We start from the raw sequence: 19,224 nt of genomic DNA, 5'->3' as shown, positions 1-19,224 counted from the left end.
CTTTTTCTTGGAAGGGACCCTGCTGAATTCTTGCAAGTCATATGGAAGTTATGCTACAGTGATCCACACTTGTCAAAGAGTAACTGTTTCTCCAGAGCCAAGTTATGACATCAGTGGCATCTGCCAAAATTTATAGCACAGATCAAACACGGCATTCAGAGTTTGTGCCCTGTAACTGTCTGGTCATTCCTTGTGGTGTGTTGCAGAGTTCACAAAATGAGACTGTGCGTTTGAGCTTTTCCCCCCTGCCATTAAGCTAATTCATAATAGCAGATGTCATCACTCCCAAAAAATAATGAGTCACGGATGAATAGATTTCATCGGTTATTCCTGACAGTTGGAGTTCTCTTGAAAAGGGGAAGCCAGGGGTAAAACTGACATGATTCACTAATCACTCAAGAAACCATACTTTGACAGAAGAGGAAGCTACTATACAATCAAAGTAAGCATTTATATTCTTGTATTTTGGCCAAAATAAGATCTTTCTCTTCCTGTCTTGCATATTAAACATGCCTAGATATACATGGGTATACATTAATTTTATGGTTTGTTAAATCTTGCAAATTTGAATGGTGGTGTTTTTTTCTTGTTCCCTCCATGACCTAGAATTCTGTATGTTTCAGTATAGCATTATGAAAATTAATCTGATTCTATGTGATTTATAAAACATAAGAGGTATCTTTCCACTGTTTCGTTTTACTCTAATCATAACTTCAGTTATTAAGCTATTATTTGTTATTGTCTTTTTAAGTACTACTAAAACTTCTGTATTACACACACTTCAACTGAAAGGAAAACCACCATAAAAGGAATATGTAAGGGGATAGTAGTCAAAATTATGCATTCTATATACGTAATTTAAAACTTTCCAGAGCTTTGAGCTTTTTAATTTTTTTATTTTTTTTAAAGAGCACTATTAATGGGGTTTGAACTGTACTGTAGTAGATATATAATGCTGGAAAACATTCCATGCTTAGGCAAACAAACCCTGGTGAAGGGCAAAAGGAATAGGATATTAATTAGTGTCCTGACAAAGATAAACCAGCTCATGGTCATGATATGTCCCAAGGGACTGAGTCTAGTTAAAGTCAAAGATAATCTTTCCATTGTTTACAATGGTCACCATAAACCTCTGAAGTGACTGTGGAAATTCTTCCAGGAACATGCTTATGTTCCATATTAAAATTGGCTGAATTGTCAAATTCATTAAAAAGTTAAAATCAGACTTATCTCCAAATTTTGGAAAAGAAATATTTTTAAGATATATATATACATATTTTAAAAGTTATCGTTAAAGATGTCTTTCAACAAAAATTTTGGAAATTAACTTTGGAAATGTTCAATTGTTCTTTTACATTACTGGTTAAAATACTTTCTAATAAGGAAAAGAGCATACGGTGGTTTTCTTTTTGTTAGCTAAACCAATTATTTTTTAAATTATGCATAATTCAGACTAAAAATCACATTGATTTTTTTTCCAAATATATTCAACTGACAGTTCTACTGAATGTATTGAAATACTTCTCACTAAAAAGTAAAAGCACAAATAATTTGCCTAAAAGTCTGTCTGTATAAAACACTGAATTTTTAAGACTATGGCTAGCTTAAGATACATGTTAAATAGAAAGACTGAAAAAAAAGGTAAAAAATGTTTTCTGGGACTTTAGAAAATATTGTCTTCTCCTGCTAGTTTATTTCACAGGAAGGTAACTAAAATAGCAATTTTGTTCAAAGCATCAAGAGCCATTTCTGGCTTTTAAAATTTAGAGTCTAAAGAAGAGTCTGCAAAGTGTGCAGAACAGAAATTATTTGCATGCACTGGATATTTTTTTATACTCCTTTTTGTATCTTAGCAGATGTAGATTGAATTACAATAATTCAAAATATTCAGACCAGGCAGAGGCTAAGACCAGAGCATTTGGAAACCTACTAATTTAACACTTTGCCACAGCACACTCAGATGCAGATCAGATTTAATAAGAGAAGGTGGTACCACTGGCTGTTTCTATACTCGTTTTGTGCCAGTGAAAAAAAACTTGTGCATATAATTTACAGCTAGAAGCAAAATTTCCTCTCCCTTGTATGGGATAGATCTGTAGAGGGAAAACTGCTTATTTTTCACACTTCAAACCTCTTTTAACCTGGCTGTGGGACATGACCCCACAAAGAAAAGCAGAAGGGCAGGTACTTCTTCACTCTGATGACTAGTGACTCAAGGAAATGACTGAGTCAGGGAAGGTTTAGGCTGGATTATCAGGAAAAGGTTCTTCATCCAGACTGTGGTTGGGCACTGGAACAGGATCTCCAGGGAAGTGGTCACGGCCTAACAGACTTCAAGAAACTTTTGAACAATGCTCTCAGGCACATGGGGTTACTCTTGGGGATGATGCTGTGATGGGCCAGGTGCTGGACTCAATAATCTCTGTGGGTCCCTTCCAATTCAGCATGTTCTGTGACTCTATGATTTTATGAGTTTAAAACAATGTATTATATATAGGCACTATCTGTGTTTCGTGACTGATTTGCTGTCTTACAGATTGCAGCATGGCCCTCTGATTTATGTCTAGATTGTAAATATAGGAGATTTTTCTTTCACAGTGCCATTAATTTTGTTTTTACAATTATTTCTTCTCATGGACATTCTCCGTAAATTAATAATATGTTAGCATATAAATTAATTTTGGTAAATGATGAGTACTGTAAAAACTCTTTTGTACACACTTACATGTTTTTGACAGTTGAGGTTCAGAGCTAATGGATGCATAATCCACTTTAACAAAGATCCAATTTCATCTTTATTTAAATGTTGTTTTTATCAGCCTGGCTCTCTAAAAGAGCAGTAAACTATACTTCATATGGGGAGGTAGGACTGCAAAACCCATATAATCATAGCTCCTCCTTAAGTATCTTGGTTGAAGATTTAGTAAGGGACTCTGTCTTGCACCAATATTATGCACATTTTAGTAACCCTTCATAGAAAATATATTGCAGAAAGTTTTATAGCGTAAATTTTCAGTTAATAAATGATGCTTACAATATTTCAAGTCTTCTGAATGAATAATTTTAAATTAATAGAAGTGCTTGCTCTTGGTTATTTTACATTCTTATCAGTGGATAAACATGTTAAAACAACTTGCCATTAGGAGTCAGAAAGACACTTCCCTGACTTTCCTTTAATATCTCTGGAACAATGAACCTATTTTCTTTGGTCACTTTCTACCCAGACAAAACTGGTCAAGTGACTGTAACAAAGTGTGTTTTTTATTTACAGGACAAATCTAATTGTCCTACTTGTTACTGCACCCTGAGTTGTCTGAGTGAAGGAATCAAGAACAACTTTGATGACATAAGTCCCGTTGTAGTGTAAATCCAATTTATGTTATTAATACATCTAAAAAAGAAAAAAAACACACATCAAGAAAACATGTTATCTAGAACAGTAATAAAGTTGGGGTTTTTTGATACAAAGAGTTACTCAGGAATCCAAACCAAGCTCATAAGAAGAATCTTTCAATTAGAAAAAAGGAAAGGAAGTGTTACAGTGTACACGAACCCTAGTTTCTACACTTAGATGTCATAATACCAGACTCAAAAATAGGATGTGTTCACACATCATACCATTAGGGAGGCTGGCCAGCAATGCAGACAGTACAGTCTTCAAAAGTTTTACATCAGAAATCTGTCTTAGCAAGGACCACAGCAATACCATGTGAAATATTAACTGTCACTGACATTCCTAGGAACTATATACCAAAAGTTCTTGACTTGCAAAAAGACCCACAGACCTAGCAGACTAAAACTTGCAGAAGTACCTCCATCTTTTGGGCACCTCTCTGATCAGATCATGTTCTTTTGAGTGGTGCAGCCAAAACCTAAGGCAGCCAAAACCCTCATGCATCCCCTCAAAATCTAATTAGTTTAAATCTCGGATAAAGACTGTAGACCCTCTTTGTACCATTTGGAGAACATCAACTAGAAGTTCAATAATCATAAAAATTTCATCTCTAATTAAAGGTTAATATGTTATGGCAGACTCTTATATGAGGCAAAGTATAATAGGGTTTGGAGGGCACATTGATTCAGTTTGTCAGCAACTTGCACTTGGCTTCTAAGGCAATGGGATAATTATCTGTAGAGTGTCAAGTGGGCAGCTGCTAGTGATAGAAGAGCCTCTAAATGGTGCGAAGACCTGTGTGACCTGCTGATCCAGGAATGATGAAATAATCAGATTCCATCACTCACTGTAACAAGCTATTACCAGAACACTTATTTTAACACTGCTCAAGACCTGTGGAATTAGGACACAGATAGGGCATGTTCCAGTGTATCTGTGGCATGCATATTTTCTTGCAAGATGAAGCCTTAAATAAAAGAATTATTTTGGGGCCTCAGCATGAGACAAAATATTATTAAGATTACCCATATATCCGTTTTGACCATATTCATTGCCAAACACAACACTTTTAGCAAAAGGTGTTAGTAGGGTGGTGTACCCACACCAATGCAACAACTCCTGCTGTATCATGCTGTGCTACGTCTACAGCATCCCCAGCCCACATCAAGGGAAATACTAGAAAATTGCTGTTTGCCTCAGAGAAAAATACCTGGTTGTTTTGGTGATACTGCAGCTCTTGCTGACCTTACTGTGAAGAGGACCAATTTTCTGGCTATTTGAGGTACTCCATCACACAGGAGGTTATATTATATGATCTAATCAGTTCATTGTTATCACTCCAATTGGGCTGTGCTGGTCTTTAAGCAACTGGACTTATCAATGGAAAAATAATGTATCTTAAAGAGATTTTTCTTTTTGTTTGAATCAATTTTTCCATTCCAGCCAGACTTTGCACTAATTTTGGCAAAATTATTTGTTATTACTGATCTTTTAAAAAAATTGATTCATGAAAATTATGACAAATCTAAAATATTCTATTTAGAAAGATGCCCAGAACTTACTTATGTGTCCTTTCAGGGTGCCAGGAGTTTCAAATACTGTATTTGATAGTAACATTTCCGAAATCTGCCCTAATTTTGTTATATACGACTGCCCTTCTCTTTCATTCTAATCTTCCACTTTACAGCATTGTACAAAGGAAAAGTTTCCTCGGATTTGCCTACATTAGCATACTCTTTGTTATATTTATCAAGAATAGCTGCTGAAGTATGAAAACATCTAGGAAGAAGATTCACAAGTACATATCAGGGTCTATGAGGCATTAATTCATCACCATTACAGAGTGGAGTGTTGGCAAAAGTATCTAATGATAGCAGAATACAGATAAACAGAAGAAAGCAAAGGGATTTATTTCATAGCAACCATCAAATTAAGTGTTGATCTAGTAATAGAAAACTCTGGAGTTTAGGTTTTTGGGGTTTTTCTTGTATCCTCCCACTTCCTGATGGGACTTAGTGGAAGAGGCTGATTCAGGAAATAGGCAACAGAACTTAACTTTTCAAAGTACCATTACAATCTGATAATCAACATAATATGGTAATATCAGCAAGAACATCAGACATGATGAGAATTTTAATGTTTGAATAACATGCATTTAGCAACGACAAATTTGCCTCTTTTCTGTCACTTTTATGATTTATTGGAATTGATCCCTGTATTTTAATGACCTCTACTTTTAACACTATTTAAGACTGAATTTCGATAAAGTATTGAACAAGACCATAACAAGCTCCCCAGGGGCTTGGCATTCCATGTGTTTCAGATTCATAATTCCCATGCATATTTTGTGCATGACATCATTTTGAGTAGCAAAAGGAATCATTTAGGAGCAATGCATTTCCCTGAGGTAAAACATCTATGATCTGTTCTCAGATGTGGTAGATAGAGAATAAGAAAGTCCTTCACATCCAGTCTGAAGTCCAGTGATAATGGCACTATATTTGAAAGCACTTTTCACGAGTTCTAAAATTACTTAAAGTATCACAAATACTGAGGTACCCACAATATTTCAGTGAACTGCGCCATGCACCGTCATTACTCAGTAGCAAAAATATAGTTATGCCATTCAACTGTCACCCAAGGCCTGTTTCAATGCCTTATATTTTGGTTCAAGGCAGACTAAGCACCAGTTACCTATTCTTTTCAGGTGACATACTTTATTTTAATAGCACTTCCTGAGAATGAAATTTCAAGGGGCTAAGTAACACAATATCTGCCTCAGGTCAGGCTTTTGACTTCTCTGACCTCCAAATTGCTTTTCAGAAAATGAGCAAGCACACGAACTTTAGACGCCATGGGATGGGTGGTCATGATGCAGAAGAGCTGAAGAACTTCTGGGAAAAGGTCATTCAAGAGCAAACTAAGCAACAAGAAGCTGAAGAGTCTAGGCTGAGCAAAAGTGCCCTGAATAAGTAAGTGGTATTTTTTCTTTTCCACAAGACAGAAAGGCATATCATCACGTGTTTTAAAATAAGGTAACCTGCTATTGTACTGCTTTATTCATAGCACAGATTGTGTTCTGGATCTTTGGCACTTTTCCTCTCACAGCTGCTTGTCTCATATTACCATGGCTCTCCTGCATGGAAACTCAGTCAACCCTCACCCCTAAACCCCATGAGCATTCTTCAAAGGCCTTGGAGCATAGCCATGAAAAAATAAAGCACTTTGGAATTACTGCTTGTGACAGCCAGAAAATAGCAGGAATTTCACCTAGAACTGGTACAGATACACAAATAAACAAAATAATATTACATTAAAGGGACAACCACCCACCTAATCTGTAAAATAAAAAACACCTTTGTCATGCTTAACAACCCTTCACATCATATAAGCCCAAAGGTAAAAATTCCACAGTGAGATTTCCCCATTCAATGGAAAAAGTTGTGGAATTTTTATTGTTTTGGGTGTTTCTTGTTTGTTTTGTTTTGTTGGGGTAGGTGGGGGACAACATTTACAAAGCAGTATAAGACAACAGGGACTGCCCAGAGAAAGCTATTTGCTGTACTCTGCACAAGTGTGGTGGACTGCTTCAAATATTTGTTCAACTTGTGGCAACTCAGAACTGTGAACGAGCATCACCTGCATACTAAGTGAATTCCCTGACTACTAACGGACAGAAACAGAGGACAAGAAATACCATGTCTTGTGTGGTTTCCTTTTGTACTTTCCTCCTGAAATTGCCAAGGATTTTCTTGTATAAACTTTTCTCAATGCTGGGATATGCACATAAACTAATTTGACTTCAACAAATTAGAAGTTTCTGCTAAAGGCTGTTTCTTAGAAAAAATTTTAGGTACTTTGACCCTAGGGCCTAAAAAGGGAGTATTGTCGTTTAGATAATTGAAAATTGAGATCTGGGCAGACCTTGTGTCTTGAAAAAGTCAGATATGGACAATCCTGCTTCCAGTGTCCTAATCCAGCTAGTCAGTAGTATTCTCATATCCCAATCATGAAGTTGCTGGAGAAAAAACATACATGATAAAATCCAGGAAAGTGCTCAGCTTCACTGGAAACATTTATCACCCTAGATCACAGAAGACTACCATGAGAAGACAATGCCAAAAAAATGCAATTTGTGGTTTAGATAACATTTTTCACTTCACAAAGTTGAAAATGTTAAAAGCCTTTATAAGCTCTACTCTGAAGCAAAAAAAAGAATTGCAGAGGAAAAACCTTGACTATGTGTTAACTTACGTATTCAATACGTCTTAACTGACCCATCACAACTGAAATAGACCCAAGCAAGTTCCTTCAAAGTCTCTTGTCCAGTAAGGGCCCAGATTGTTCACAAAGTGTTCTCTAATTTGAAAAAAAGTGATACTTTCAGGAGGTAATAAACACTTTTGTTAAAAAACATACATATCCGCTATCTCATGTCAGAGGCACTCGGGAGAATTATATGGTTTTACATAAAGGCAAATGCTCCCTTTGTGATATGTAGGACACTGATGAGAAACACCAGTATTCTCAATGGCAATATTTTCCTAACTCACTGCACCTCTTTTTTTGATGTTTATCTATATGCACAAAGGGATATTGAAGACAAAGTAGTTTAAAACACAATGTAAAACCAAACTCAGAATCTAAGATAACACAAGCACCCATATGAAAGAGCTATTGCTGAGTTATTCTCATATGAAATCACTGACTGCTGTTCTTTTCATCACACCAAATGTAACTTAAAACCCCTATATTCTATGATGCATTTGGCATTACCATATAATATCTAATCTTATAACATTGCTGGGTCAGGTGTTTCATGACATTTCCTTCAGCCAACATCTTGCAGTGGTCCCTAGAGATTTTGTCTTCTGCTTTTACTATACTTGTGTCTTGAAGCTATGTGGCTCTTCTTGCATGTGACATCAATTCCTTTCATTAAATACATACAAGGTCTGCGGAGTTGTTTTTGCTTTCTTTTTTTACCCGGAAGAATATATTTTAAGTTCAGCCTGCTCTTCTCCGTAGCATTTTAGAGCAGAACATGAGGGGTTGGGGGGAAAACTGTAATTTTTCATTTACACACTGAATGACCTTACTGCATAGGCAGTACTCCTGTGTGACTTTTAGAATACCCTAGAGGGAAAACCAGAGTTCTTCACAGTGACAGTATTTCAGCAGTTGTTTGACTCATTCGGAATCCAGCAATGTCAACCACTGATATTATCAGCACTATCCTTTTCTCCCCTGCATTCCAAATCCAGCAAGCTAGAGGGATGTGTAATTGGTAAATAAATACAGGACAAGTGCTCTGGTGATGAAAGAGAGGAAAGCTTCAACCCTGCTGAAAAGCCCTGGATACATTTGAAGGATTTGGCTCAATAACTGCTAAGCACTTGTACTCTCTTTGCAGGCTTCGCCAGGAATGGACTCTGCGGCTGGAAGGTCGAGTAAGGCAGGTCCAGGCACACATGAAAACACGGGAAGAGCAAATGATGCCACCGTCTATCGAGGCTCTTCCCTCACCAGATAAAACTGTTGCTTAAACTTACTGTGCAAACACAGCAAGCACTGGGCCCAATTCTGACCTTTTGCATGTGCCTATAACTAGCAGTTACACAGCTGAACAACCAAAAAGTCAGATTCTGCCCATTTTCCAAACCTCTTACTAGGGCCACTATTAAAGTCCTATTGAAATTCAGTGCAAGAATAATGCTACAAGGGAAAGCAAAAGTGCAAAGAATGAGAAGCAGACAACTCTAATTTTCCATGATATATTATTACTGTGATGTATCAGGATTGTCTTATGTAACTGCACTTCCAAGTGACAACAACATACTGCTAGGAAAGACGGTGGCTTGTTTAATAGGAATAATACATTCAGACAGCTGCATGCAAAATTGCACATTTCCATTTACACAGCTCACGGAGTCTGGCTTACTCTGAGCTCACAGGCTTAATGCAGACATAAGATGTTCTGTCTGTCTGGAAGAGCCACAGTTGAGGGAGTTAAGGATTAGCCTGATCAGCTGGCCAGAAGGAGAAAAATATTCTTTAATGGAATGAGGGAAAAATAAAACAACCAGCTTTTCTGATCAACATATAAGAATATTTACAGATCTTAATAATTAAATGAACAGAAAAAATTACTTTTACTTTCTTGGAATATGTAAGAGAAAGACTTCTGAGCCAGTAGCCTTTATTGTGAGCCAGTCTGACAAATGTTAGAGTAATAAGAGCAAGTCAGTGTGAAAGTTTGAAATAGAAGCAGCAACTCATAGCAGCACAGAAATGCTTTGCAAAGTATCACTTGCCATACCTGACATGCACTAATCCGAACAATTTCTGCATCTTTTTCTGGGTTAGGTAAAACAAAGGTAGGAAAAACTAAACGCAGGGTAGTAATAGTGTGCCCTATTTACCTATATGTCTGGGTATCTAAATACTAGTCTTTTGGATTAAAACATTTATTTGTTTTCTCTTCAAATAATTTCTGGTATGCAAGAAAAGACTCATAAGTTTAAACAGCTGTTTTTCTTTAACAGTATTGTTCCAGAGATTTTCTTTGAATCTATATTTATACTAAAGCAGTAGGTAGGAGTACATTTGATATATTTCAAAACAGAACAAAAATTAAGCCATTTTGACTTCACAGAAACTATTTTTTCTCCTTTTAAAACAATATTTAATTAAACCACAAAATTTTACTAAATGTTCTCACTTTTGTAAAATTAAATCCTGCCACAGAAAAAGCAAGCTTTTTTAACAACAAAAATGTTGTTATTCCACAGAGGATTAAAACAATTAAAATTTTATTAAAGGTTGTTCTGTTATTGAAAACTTAAAGGATTGTAATATCAGTTTCTTCTCATAAAAACTGACCCAAAAAGCATGCAATTGTTTCTTTCAGTGGCCATTTTCCATTAGAAAAGCAATGCTGAAAAAAATAATAAAAGTTGTAGCTGCTTTTGCCCTGCAAGACTGGTGTTTCTCTTCTGCATCTACTTATTTCCCACTGTTCTCTGAAAAGCTCTTTCTGTAACCCAGTATCCTGGTTTGGGCCAGGACAGAGTTGACTTTTCACAGTAGCTGTGAGGGATTGGAACCTAGACCTCCATAGCCATGTCTGGGTGTTATTCTATACTGCCTCATGCCATCTCTGGGGGTAGGAAGTCCAGGACCCTTTGGGGAAGAAGTGGGAGTGGCTTGGGGTAGGGGAACAGTTGGAGTGGAGAACTCACTGGCCATTGTTCATCACCTCAGGGACAGGCATGTCGGTCAGTAATTTTTGCAGGTACCTCACCCTGTCTTTGAGTACTTCTGTTTTCCTACCTCATTGCTGCTTCAGGTAAATTGTTCTTATCTCAAGATGTAATCTCTGCCTTTCATTTGCCACCAGAGGTTTGTGGTTTTCTTTTTAGTGGGTGTACTAAACTAAGTAATATCATTCCTAAAATACGACACCTAAACTAAACTTTTTCTTTGGTGAGGTAGATCAAACACAACTTGAAACAGCTGCAACTTACCAAAAAACTGGATTGTTTTCCTTGCTGTAGCCATTGCTAAAAGACACAACCATGGGCTATCGAAATGGAGAAATGCCAGCTTCTTCACTTCTGAAAACCAGATCTATTAGATTTGTTAGCTTAACCACTGAATTATGTAATGCCACCCAAGTCAGTGCAGCTTATCCATACTCCATGACCGTGTGACAAGAGAAGATCCAAGAAAAGCTGTCCCAATAAGCATTTATTGCTCTTTTACACTTAAAGTCAATGTTTTTATTTAATAAGAAGACTTTTATGGCACTCTTTCTGGTTGTTTATGAAGTTAGGTAAGATAGGAAAAGGACTACACAAGTAGATGTAATTCACACAAAGCAAATTTCAGCACTTCCCCAAAAACTACCTTAGCTCTGAGGAGTATTTTTTCTGTAAGGAGCTCTGGGGGTGTCCAGGGACATGTGAAATCACTTCCACTACAAGCAGTTTGCATCATGTTAGCTACACACCAAAGGGGTGTTGCGGGCATTGTTTACCTTCACACGTGCACAGAACCTATTTCAGTTGTGAATGGATTTCTGATGCAGCAAAGAGTGTGCATAGCACAAAGTGTGAAAAAACCAAAATGCTCCCACACTTAACAAAACACATCTCTTTCTGCATTGCTCAAGTGCATATGCGTTCATTAGTCATCATTACTTATCCTAGCACACATTTTACATGATAGCAGTAACCTGACACCTGTGTGGTATTGACCATCAGGTGTTTCTGTTCCTAAATGCAGGTGTTCATCTAATTTTCACTGCTATTTGCACATACACCCAGACTGAGACAGATATCAGGTACTAGAAATAATAAAGTCTAGCAGTTGATGTAGCCAGATTTGCTGTTGCAAACTGCAAAGCAGAAGGCAGACAAGAAGGTGGCAGATAATGTTTCGTCGTTTTGCTGTATTCACTGAATTGGTGACACTCAAGCATGAACTTAGACATTTCATGCAGAAACGAAAATGTTAAATCTGGCTGTCAGAAAAAACCCAAACAAAAGCTGGTTCAAGTTGAATTGTTATATTTTAAAAACATGCACATTCATATGCATGGCTGCTGTATATAAAATATGTTATTCAGTGATCATAATCTGTTAGGAGAGTAGGTCACTTCAATGGAATACAGCATATTTTTAACTCCTGTGTCCCTAGTTCCTCTATCTTTCCAATGGGAGGAAAAAAAAAAAAAAAAAAAAAAAAAAAAAAGAAAGAAAATTTAGATTTCAGTAACTATATTAAGGAAGTTGGGCCAGTTATTTGAGAAGAGAAACAAATTTCCCAGATTTTCTTCCATAAGGTTTAATAATTTGCCTAATAGGAAATTAACAGAATGAATATTAAATATAATGATATTAATTGAATAAAAATTTGCATAATAAGTACCACCCTGACCCTGCACTAGAAAGACATTACCATATCTTACATCAGTACATAAACCAGCCCTGGCATTTGCTGAAGTCAGTAAACAACTAATTTTGTACAGGATATGTCAGTGGCTAGTATTTTGGTCATGGGACTTTAACTTTATGGTATATGATGCAATAGGTGTGGATCATGCACTTAAGCTGGCATACTGATGTCAGCTGTAGGGCACCCACTTAGCATGCCCAGATTTATGTGCATGACAGACATGGTGAGCACAATTTATACCCATTCACATTGTTGCTCTTTAAGTGCTGTCTGATCCAGGAACCAGTGACTAATGCCTGAGAAACAGCAGTTTGCTTTCTTAAACTCACTTTGAGCTGCAGCCAGTTGTTGAAGCCTGGCTTACCTAAATCAAGGCAGTCTAAAGGTTGACTGTAAACCATATTAATGGAAGCAGTCTGGCTTCATTTGGACACCATGATAAAACAATCATACAATCTGTTACAGGCAGGATGCAGCAACTCAACTGCTGTCAGCTGCTCCACCTGAATTTGCACTTAAATTCAGAGCAGAAGAGACATTTTTAAGCTAAACCCTTGACTGTCTGTATGTACCACATACTGGTTTGTAGCCAATTTAAGCCATGCAAACCAGGCATCCTTCTGAGGAGCCAAAACCAGACCAAAAGCTGTATTCCAAGTGTACATAAAAGAACCCTAGCCTCTAAGGATCTGAGAAAAGCGCTAGGTCTTCAGACAGTTTTGAGACACCTTCCTAACAGGTTTATTTGGTCCAACTAACCAAATTATATTGAGTCTGATATAGCCTCTGTACCATGCATAGGCTAATGCAGGGATGTCAGCAGCAGCCACTTTGATCTATCGAGCTGCTTGGTGATGTGCTCTGTCACCTGCTAATGTAGATGAGTATAACCCAACCAGAATAATATAGGTCAGATCAAAGCACAATCATATGTTTCACATAGATCTAAAGGTGGATCTCAGCTGAGCTCAGGAATGATAACTTAATTAGCCATGTACATATGCTAGCATGCACAACTAAGCACAGTTTGGACAATTCACCCACTGGAGCCGCATGTAATTGAACAGAGCCTCCCTCCGCAAAACTCAGAACAGATCTAACTTCTGAAACCATAAAACAGTATGTATGCTTCATTTCTACACTTAAATTATAGGAATATGAGCATAATTACCAACTTTGTAGACCAAATGTAGACTAATTACAAACTGCCTGTGTCCTGTAGGAATGTTCTCAACATTTCCTAATAAACAGCACTTAACTGCACCACAGTGGGAATAAAGAATAGTAAATCACTTTAAAGTACTTCTGGATTGAAAAAGGCATCTGTAGATAAGTAAGAATGAAGCAGAGAGTAGCTATAGAAAGTCTTATACTTGCTGAGAACACTTCTATTAGTGAATTAAACATTAATATATTATTTATTTCTTACCAAGAACAGGATCTATCCATAATGTTATACATTTAAGACAAAACTGAATACAAAAATTCAATAGTCAGAACAGACAATTCAAAACTCTACTTATTATTCCCCACCATTTCAGATGTCCATATTTATCTGTGTGTTATGTAGTGACCAGCATTTTAAACATATTTCAAGCTATGATGGACAAAAAGCAGGAAAAATTCAAGCTCCAAAAGTGACAGGTCAACAAACAAACTGAAACAGGACTGTACTACGAGGGAAGCCAAACTTAACAGTGGGTCATCATGTGCTACCTCCATAATTAGCTGCACTTGTCTCAAGCATTGTCCCTTAAATGAACTAATATCCTACTAGCATCTAATGGAATGTGAGATTCTACTAGTAGATAGTGCCAGTGTTCAGACTCACTGAAATGACTTCAGTGGTTCATAATCAGGGTCCTGTTTTTTTGAAGGAGAGCTACAGTAAAAAAAAAAAAAAATTCTGTCAAGAATCAAAGTCACAGAAAAAAATACAGTAGCAAATCTGAATGATAGTATATTTGGGCTAGCTATTTGGCTAATTCTTTAAAAAATAGTCCCTTGTTGCTTTTATCTTCTTTTTCTGCCAGAGTCGGGATTAAATGCTCGAGATGGTATTTAGTGTTCTGACTCAGATGTTTATTAATTCTTATCTATATTACAGTCTCGCAAGCTGCGAGATCTACAGCACTTCCTAGCTAACAAAGTAAAAATGGAGCCAGATCTATCTCTTTGCAAGGCCTTTTAAGGACAAAGACAAACTGTCCAACTAAGAAGTAACACCTAAGTTATTTTTGCTTTTAATCCAATAACCAACCATCCGTGGCCTGCAATGCAGACCCTTCTATCCAATTACAAAATACCAGCTAGACCCATGAAGAAGAAGGTGAAAGAAAAGGACTAGCCTATGCCTTAAAATCTACATCTTGCTATATATATATATATTACTATATTCTAAAACCTTAAACTCTTAATTTTCCACCATGTGATATTACACATTTCTATTCAAATTACATACCGATAATCCCAGTGCTATCATTCTATTCTGGAAGCCTTTTCCAAGGCCTCAGGCCAAATGCAGTATTTTCTTGGGGGTCTGTGCCTGTCAGTAGAGAAAGTCTAAAATTCCCAGTGCCCAGGGTTTCAACATCTCCCCATCTTGTTTGAACCATGAAACTGCTCTGACAGCTTTGTCAAACCTCTGTCTGTTGCACTGAAGTAGTCAAGGCACAAATACCATGATAACTATGACAACAATCAACACATACATGCCTGTTTTCAAAAATTCTCTCCACAATGGGGTAAGGCTTAGCCAACCAAACAGATCATTTAACCATGATCTTTCTTTGATTCTGAGTTTGGTCATACCTTCCTGCAATTGTTGCATGCTCTTATGTATAGATATTGAATGGTCAGAAAGGTTCATGCTCCATCAAAGTCTTCACGCTCATGTCCGTGTGTTGATAAGAGAAATCATTAAATACAGATTGAATTAAAGAAATATGATTACACCAATTAATCTAATTTTTATATGTACAGTGGTAGGGAGAAACATCCTTGACCAAAGATTGATCTTTTCCTGTATAGTTAAATTAGGCACAAAAAAATGATGTTTACAGAATCAAAATTCTTCAGGATCAAAAGATGCCTTGGGAAGGTGAGGAATCCACCAGTCCTATGCTTCTACTGGCATGCTTACTAAACAGGTGGAAGATCTCTTTTCTGGGGTTGTATAGGAAAGATATATGGCATCTAAATCAGATGCATTGGCTAAAGCCACCCAGATATTTATTTTACGTTGTCTAACTAGCAAATCTGCACTAATAGAAGCAAGCAAATTACTAAAAGCAAGTAAGCAAAAAAGCATAACATTTGATTGAACCCCATATTTCCCTTAAACTATCATCTAATAAAGGAATTCTACAATACTACTGATCCCCAAACTTTGGTCTTTAGTTGATTGACAGTAAGGTTGCATTGCTGAAGGCAAACCAAGTAAGATATAAACATGATACCTGATTTGACTTCATGCTTTTTCTTTGGTTATTTTTTGATTTAGGGCACTTTCTTTCTCGCTCTTAATTTCCAAGCAAATCTTTTAGCACACTCCTTTTTTGCCTACTCCAAGGCACTAAATTTTATTGTTTGCGTTCAACTCTGCAATTTGGAATCCTTTTTGATTCTCTAAAAAATTCTCTTCTACCTTCCTCCCGAAAAGTAGGAAACGGGCTATTTTCTTCTCCATGACCAACTGCAATTAAAAATTCAATGGCTTTGTACTTTGTTTGGAATTCTAAATTATAACATGATGTACACCATGCTTGTGCCAATAGAGCTCTACGATACCAATGATTCCCACACTTTTGTATTGACACCAGACCCAAGGTTCACAGTTCTTGCACATGGAACAAAAGATGTCTGCCGTCAGCTACAGTCTCTGCGCAGTTCATGTCTGCTTGCCTGCTTCTCTGTTCTTGGAGTTGTCAACGTGTTTCTGTGCTTGATACGGCTTCACGTTCTTTGCTGGAATCCACCTGCATTCTGTATCTGCAGAAACAAAAGCAAGCCCTTCTGCCCCATGGTTAACAGAGAAAGTGTACCTAGAGTTTGTCCTGATTCGGAATTTCTGATACTAAGCTAAAGGATTTTTTTTTTTTCCTTATGTGTACCAATGTAAAATTGCACTTAAGGATATATCTACTGACAACTGGATATTTTGTATTTCTCATAAGACAGGTGTTTGATAAGATCTGTTTGCTATAATTGCAAGCTCCTCAATCCTCATGGGTTGAGTGCTCCCATGAATACAGAAGGTTGCATCAGCTGGCTGACTGGGCACGTATTTATGATTGCTTTAGCTTGATCCCTTGAAATATGAAACATTGCCTAAGTGGACAAGTACTTTGATGGAAAAAAAAAATCCATGACTCTTGTTAAGAACTGATAGCAATCAGGAAAAAATTCAGGTACAACAATGAAGAATATTTCCAATGACAGGCATAATTAATGACTGTTAACAATAATACTTGTGAAATTGGATGATTATCAATCACTAAAATACTGTACCACCACTCCAGAGTCTGAAAACAGCTGACAAATTTTAAATCAGTGAGGAATTGGACAATCATCACCAGATAATGATTTCCAAGTTCACTCTAAAAATAGATTCAGCTGGCATTTATGCATCAAATTGCCAAGTCAAAGTGACTTGAATGTAGTTTTGATGCAGAAAACATCTGGGCTACTTGGCAGAACATCTGTCCAGACAGAGGCAAGGCGTGGCCAGGGCCCAGGCTCTAAACCAGAGTAATGTCCTTTAATACAATTTTAAAAGAAGGCTCTTAATGATACTAGTTAGGAGATGCTTAAGCAACTAGAAAATAAAAGGAAGGATCTTGAAATGGCACGTGTCTTTTGGCTAATTACAAAAGATATGTTAAAGCATATAAAAAGCACCTATGAATATAGAAAATCAACAGATTCACATCATGTATTGAACATATCAGCACTAATCATCTAAGGAAACTGAGATAACAACTTTCTAAACTACTATGTACTTATGACCTTGAGATAAAACACAAAAAATTCCCACTAAAACAGTTTACAACCAATGACAGCCACGATGTGAAATTGTTAATGACTCTTCTGTGTTATCTACGGAAGATAAAACAGCAGAGATTGTAACAAATAATAAAACCTTTCACAGAATCAAGGCCCCAGCAAATTATATCCTCTTCCATTTAACTTCGTATTGTGATGGTCTTTTCCCTATGCTGTGATAGGTTTCTGTACAACGAAAGGATGAATGGCTGCTGTCCTCCCTTCAAGCCCTTTAACTGTAATCATGCATCTGCCTTGTAGACATCCAGTGGCTTCTGCATCTACAAGAGGATCTAAAGGTGCCACTAAAGTCCAGTCCTTTGGCCAGAACAAATGAGAAATCACTGTTACCTCGGCTCCTGAATCCAGGAAACCTGTAACTTTGTTTTATTGCTATGGACTAGATTGCAAGTTAGTTCTTGTGTATTATAAGCAGCTGCAGCACCGCTCCATTGGGTTCAAGCAGCTGGGTTGCTCTCCCTGCCCCAAGCAGTGCTGCTGTGGTGTTTTGTGCTGTTTGTGGTGGTCGCGCAATTTGCATATCTAGTGCAATTTCAGCAGCTGCTGGCTGCGCACTCGGCGTAATGTTGGAAAAGATGAAAGTTTACAGGAAAGTTTTACAGGTATGAATGCTTAGCAGAAGGCTCTCCAAATATGGAACCTGAAAGCCAAATACAAATAGAAGCAAGTTTTGATATAGAAGCATAAAAGATGTCTAAAATAAGGATTGCTGAGCCAGTTTTTACTGGACAACTAAGAAGGCAAAGGTTAAGTCAAGTTGGAAAGAGGTTTTTTGGCTAGAACAAAGGATAGGTTGACCACAAACAAAGAAGGTGTTTTTAGCAAGCAGAAAGAGGTCTCAAGAAAAGCAAAAGATACTATAGGCAAACAAAACACATATTTTTACCAAGTAGAAAAAAGCTCCAAGAATCTTCCAGTGCAAGAAAATAGAAAAACAGCTTTAAGCTTAAACTGTAACATAATATGGTAACAATAGTAATTATGATAGGCTAAAGATAAAGGTATTGTGTATGATGCTGATTGGTTTTTATGTATTAAGATGCCTAGTAAAGAAAACTATATAGTGCACTGTAACCAGAGCTAAAGTGGCTTTAGGTTTTGCCTATAAGCTGATGCTGACAGCTATAGGCTTGGCTCTGTTACCCATTACTCATGACTGCTGGAACTTCAATCTATGAAATAAGCAGCATATCTAAAGAGCTGCCCAGAGTCCCCTATCTCTCATTTAGGCTGTTAGAGCGTAAGTTTCACAGTTTGCATAATTGCTGATTTCTGCACACTGAGGGGTCTGCAGAGTCCTGAGCTGGTCCCCAGTAATTCAGCAGTCCCTTGCCTGTTGGGAGTGCCTCTGCAGAGTAGGGATGTCTGCTATTCACCAGGATTGTCCCCACCTCTGGCTGAGCTGTGGTCAGCGATCTTTCAAGATCTGCCGCTGCCTCTGGAGAAGGGAGGAGGGGGGGCTGGTCCTTCCTCCGATTTTGGCTGCATGGGCTGAATCTCGCTCATTTGGTCTGCATGGTTTTGTGCATTGCACCTGCTTGCTATAACTTCATAAACGACCCTGCATGAAGGAGGGAGTTTTGCCACCGCTGTATTTCTGAGAGTGGTCATACAATCTCAGATTCACAGAGTCCCAAAGAAAGGGGTAGAAAAGAGCTCCTATGTCTGCATTGGGGAATTGCTCATGAACTCAGTGTAAAAGGTCTTTTAGCTGGCCCTTTAAGACAGTCATAGGATGTTCCCTTATCATTGAGTCTAGAAGGTCTAAGGCATCTCTCTGCAACCTGTACACTACGTTTCCCATAATT

General features: G+C 37.4%; 1 protein-coding gene across 2 annotated transcripts; it reads left to right on the top strand.

Annotated features, from left to right (window-relative positions):
* The first annotated feature begins 356 nt into the window (after positions 1–356).
* Positions 357–10,146, top strand: LOC136373536 (protein FAM240B-like). Of its 2 annotated transcripts, XM_066338454.1 has the most exons (3): positions 357–442; positions 6,218–6,366; positions 8,808–10,146. In XM_066338454.1, exons 2-3 carry the CDS (start codon positions 6,221–6,223, stop codon positions 8,938–8,940), a joined length of 279 nt encoding a protein of 92 aa, XP_066194551.1. In that variant the 5' UTR covers positions 357–442; positions 6,218–6,220; the 3' UTR covers positions 8,941–10,146. The 2 variants fall into 2 exon arrangements, with proteins under 2 accessions (XP_066194551.1, XP_066194552.1); XM_066338455.1 differs by lacking the exon at positions 357–442 and having other exon boundaries at positions 6,164–6,366.
* Positions 10,147–19,224: the final 9,078 nt, after the last annotated feature.

Source organism: Sylvia atricapilla, chromosome Z (genome assembly GCF_009819655.1).
Source record: "Sylvia atricapilla isolate bSylAtr1 chromosome Z, bSylAtr1.pri, whole genome shotgun sequence".
Lineage (NCBI taxonomy): Eukaryota > Metazoa > Chordata > Aves > Passeriformes > Sylviidae > Sylvia > Sylvia atricapilla.
The sequence above is the reverse complement of the archived record's forward strand: the minus strand, read 5'-3'. Positions and strand labels throughout refer to the sequence as shown.

Bases quoted from the DNA above. Each gene is read 5' to 3' on its own strand.
- LOC136373536 (XM_066338454.1), top strand. From the start codon at position 6,221: ATGAGCAAGCACACGAACTTTAGACGCCATGGGATGGGTGGTCATGAT. The intron at 6,367-8,807 runs GTAAGTGGTATT...CTCTCTTTGCAG, and splicing joins AGCAAAAGTGCCCTGAATAA to GCTTCGCCAGGAATGGACTC.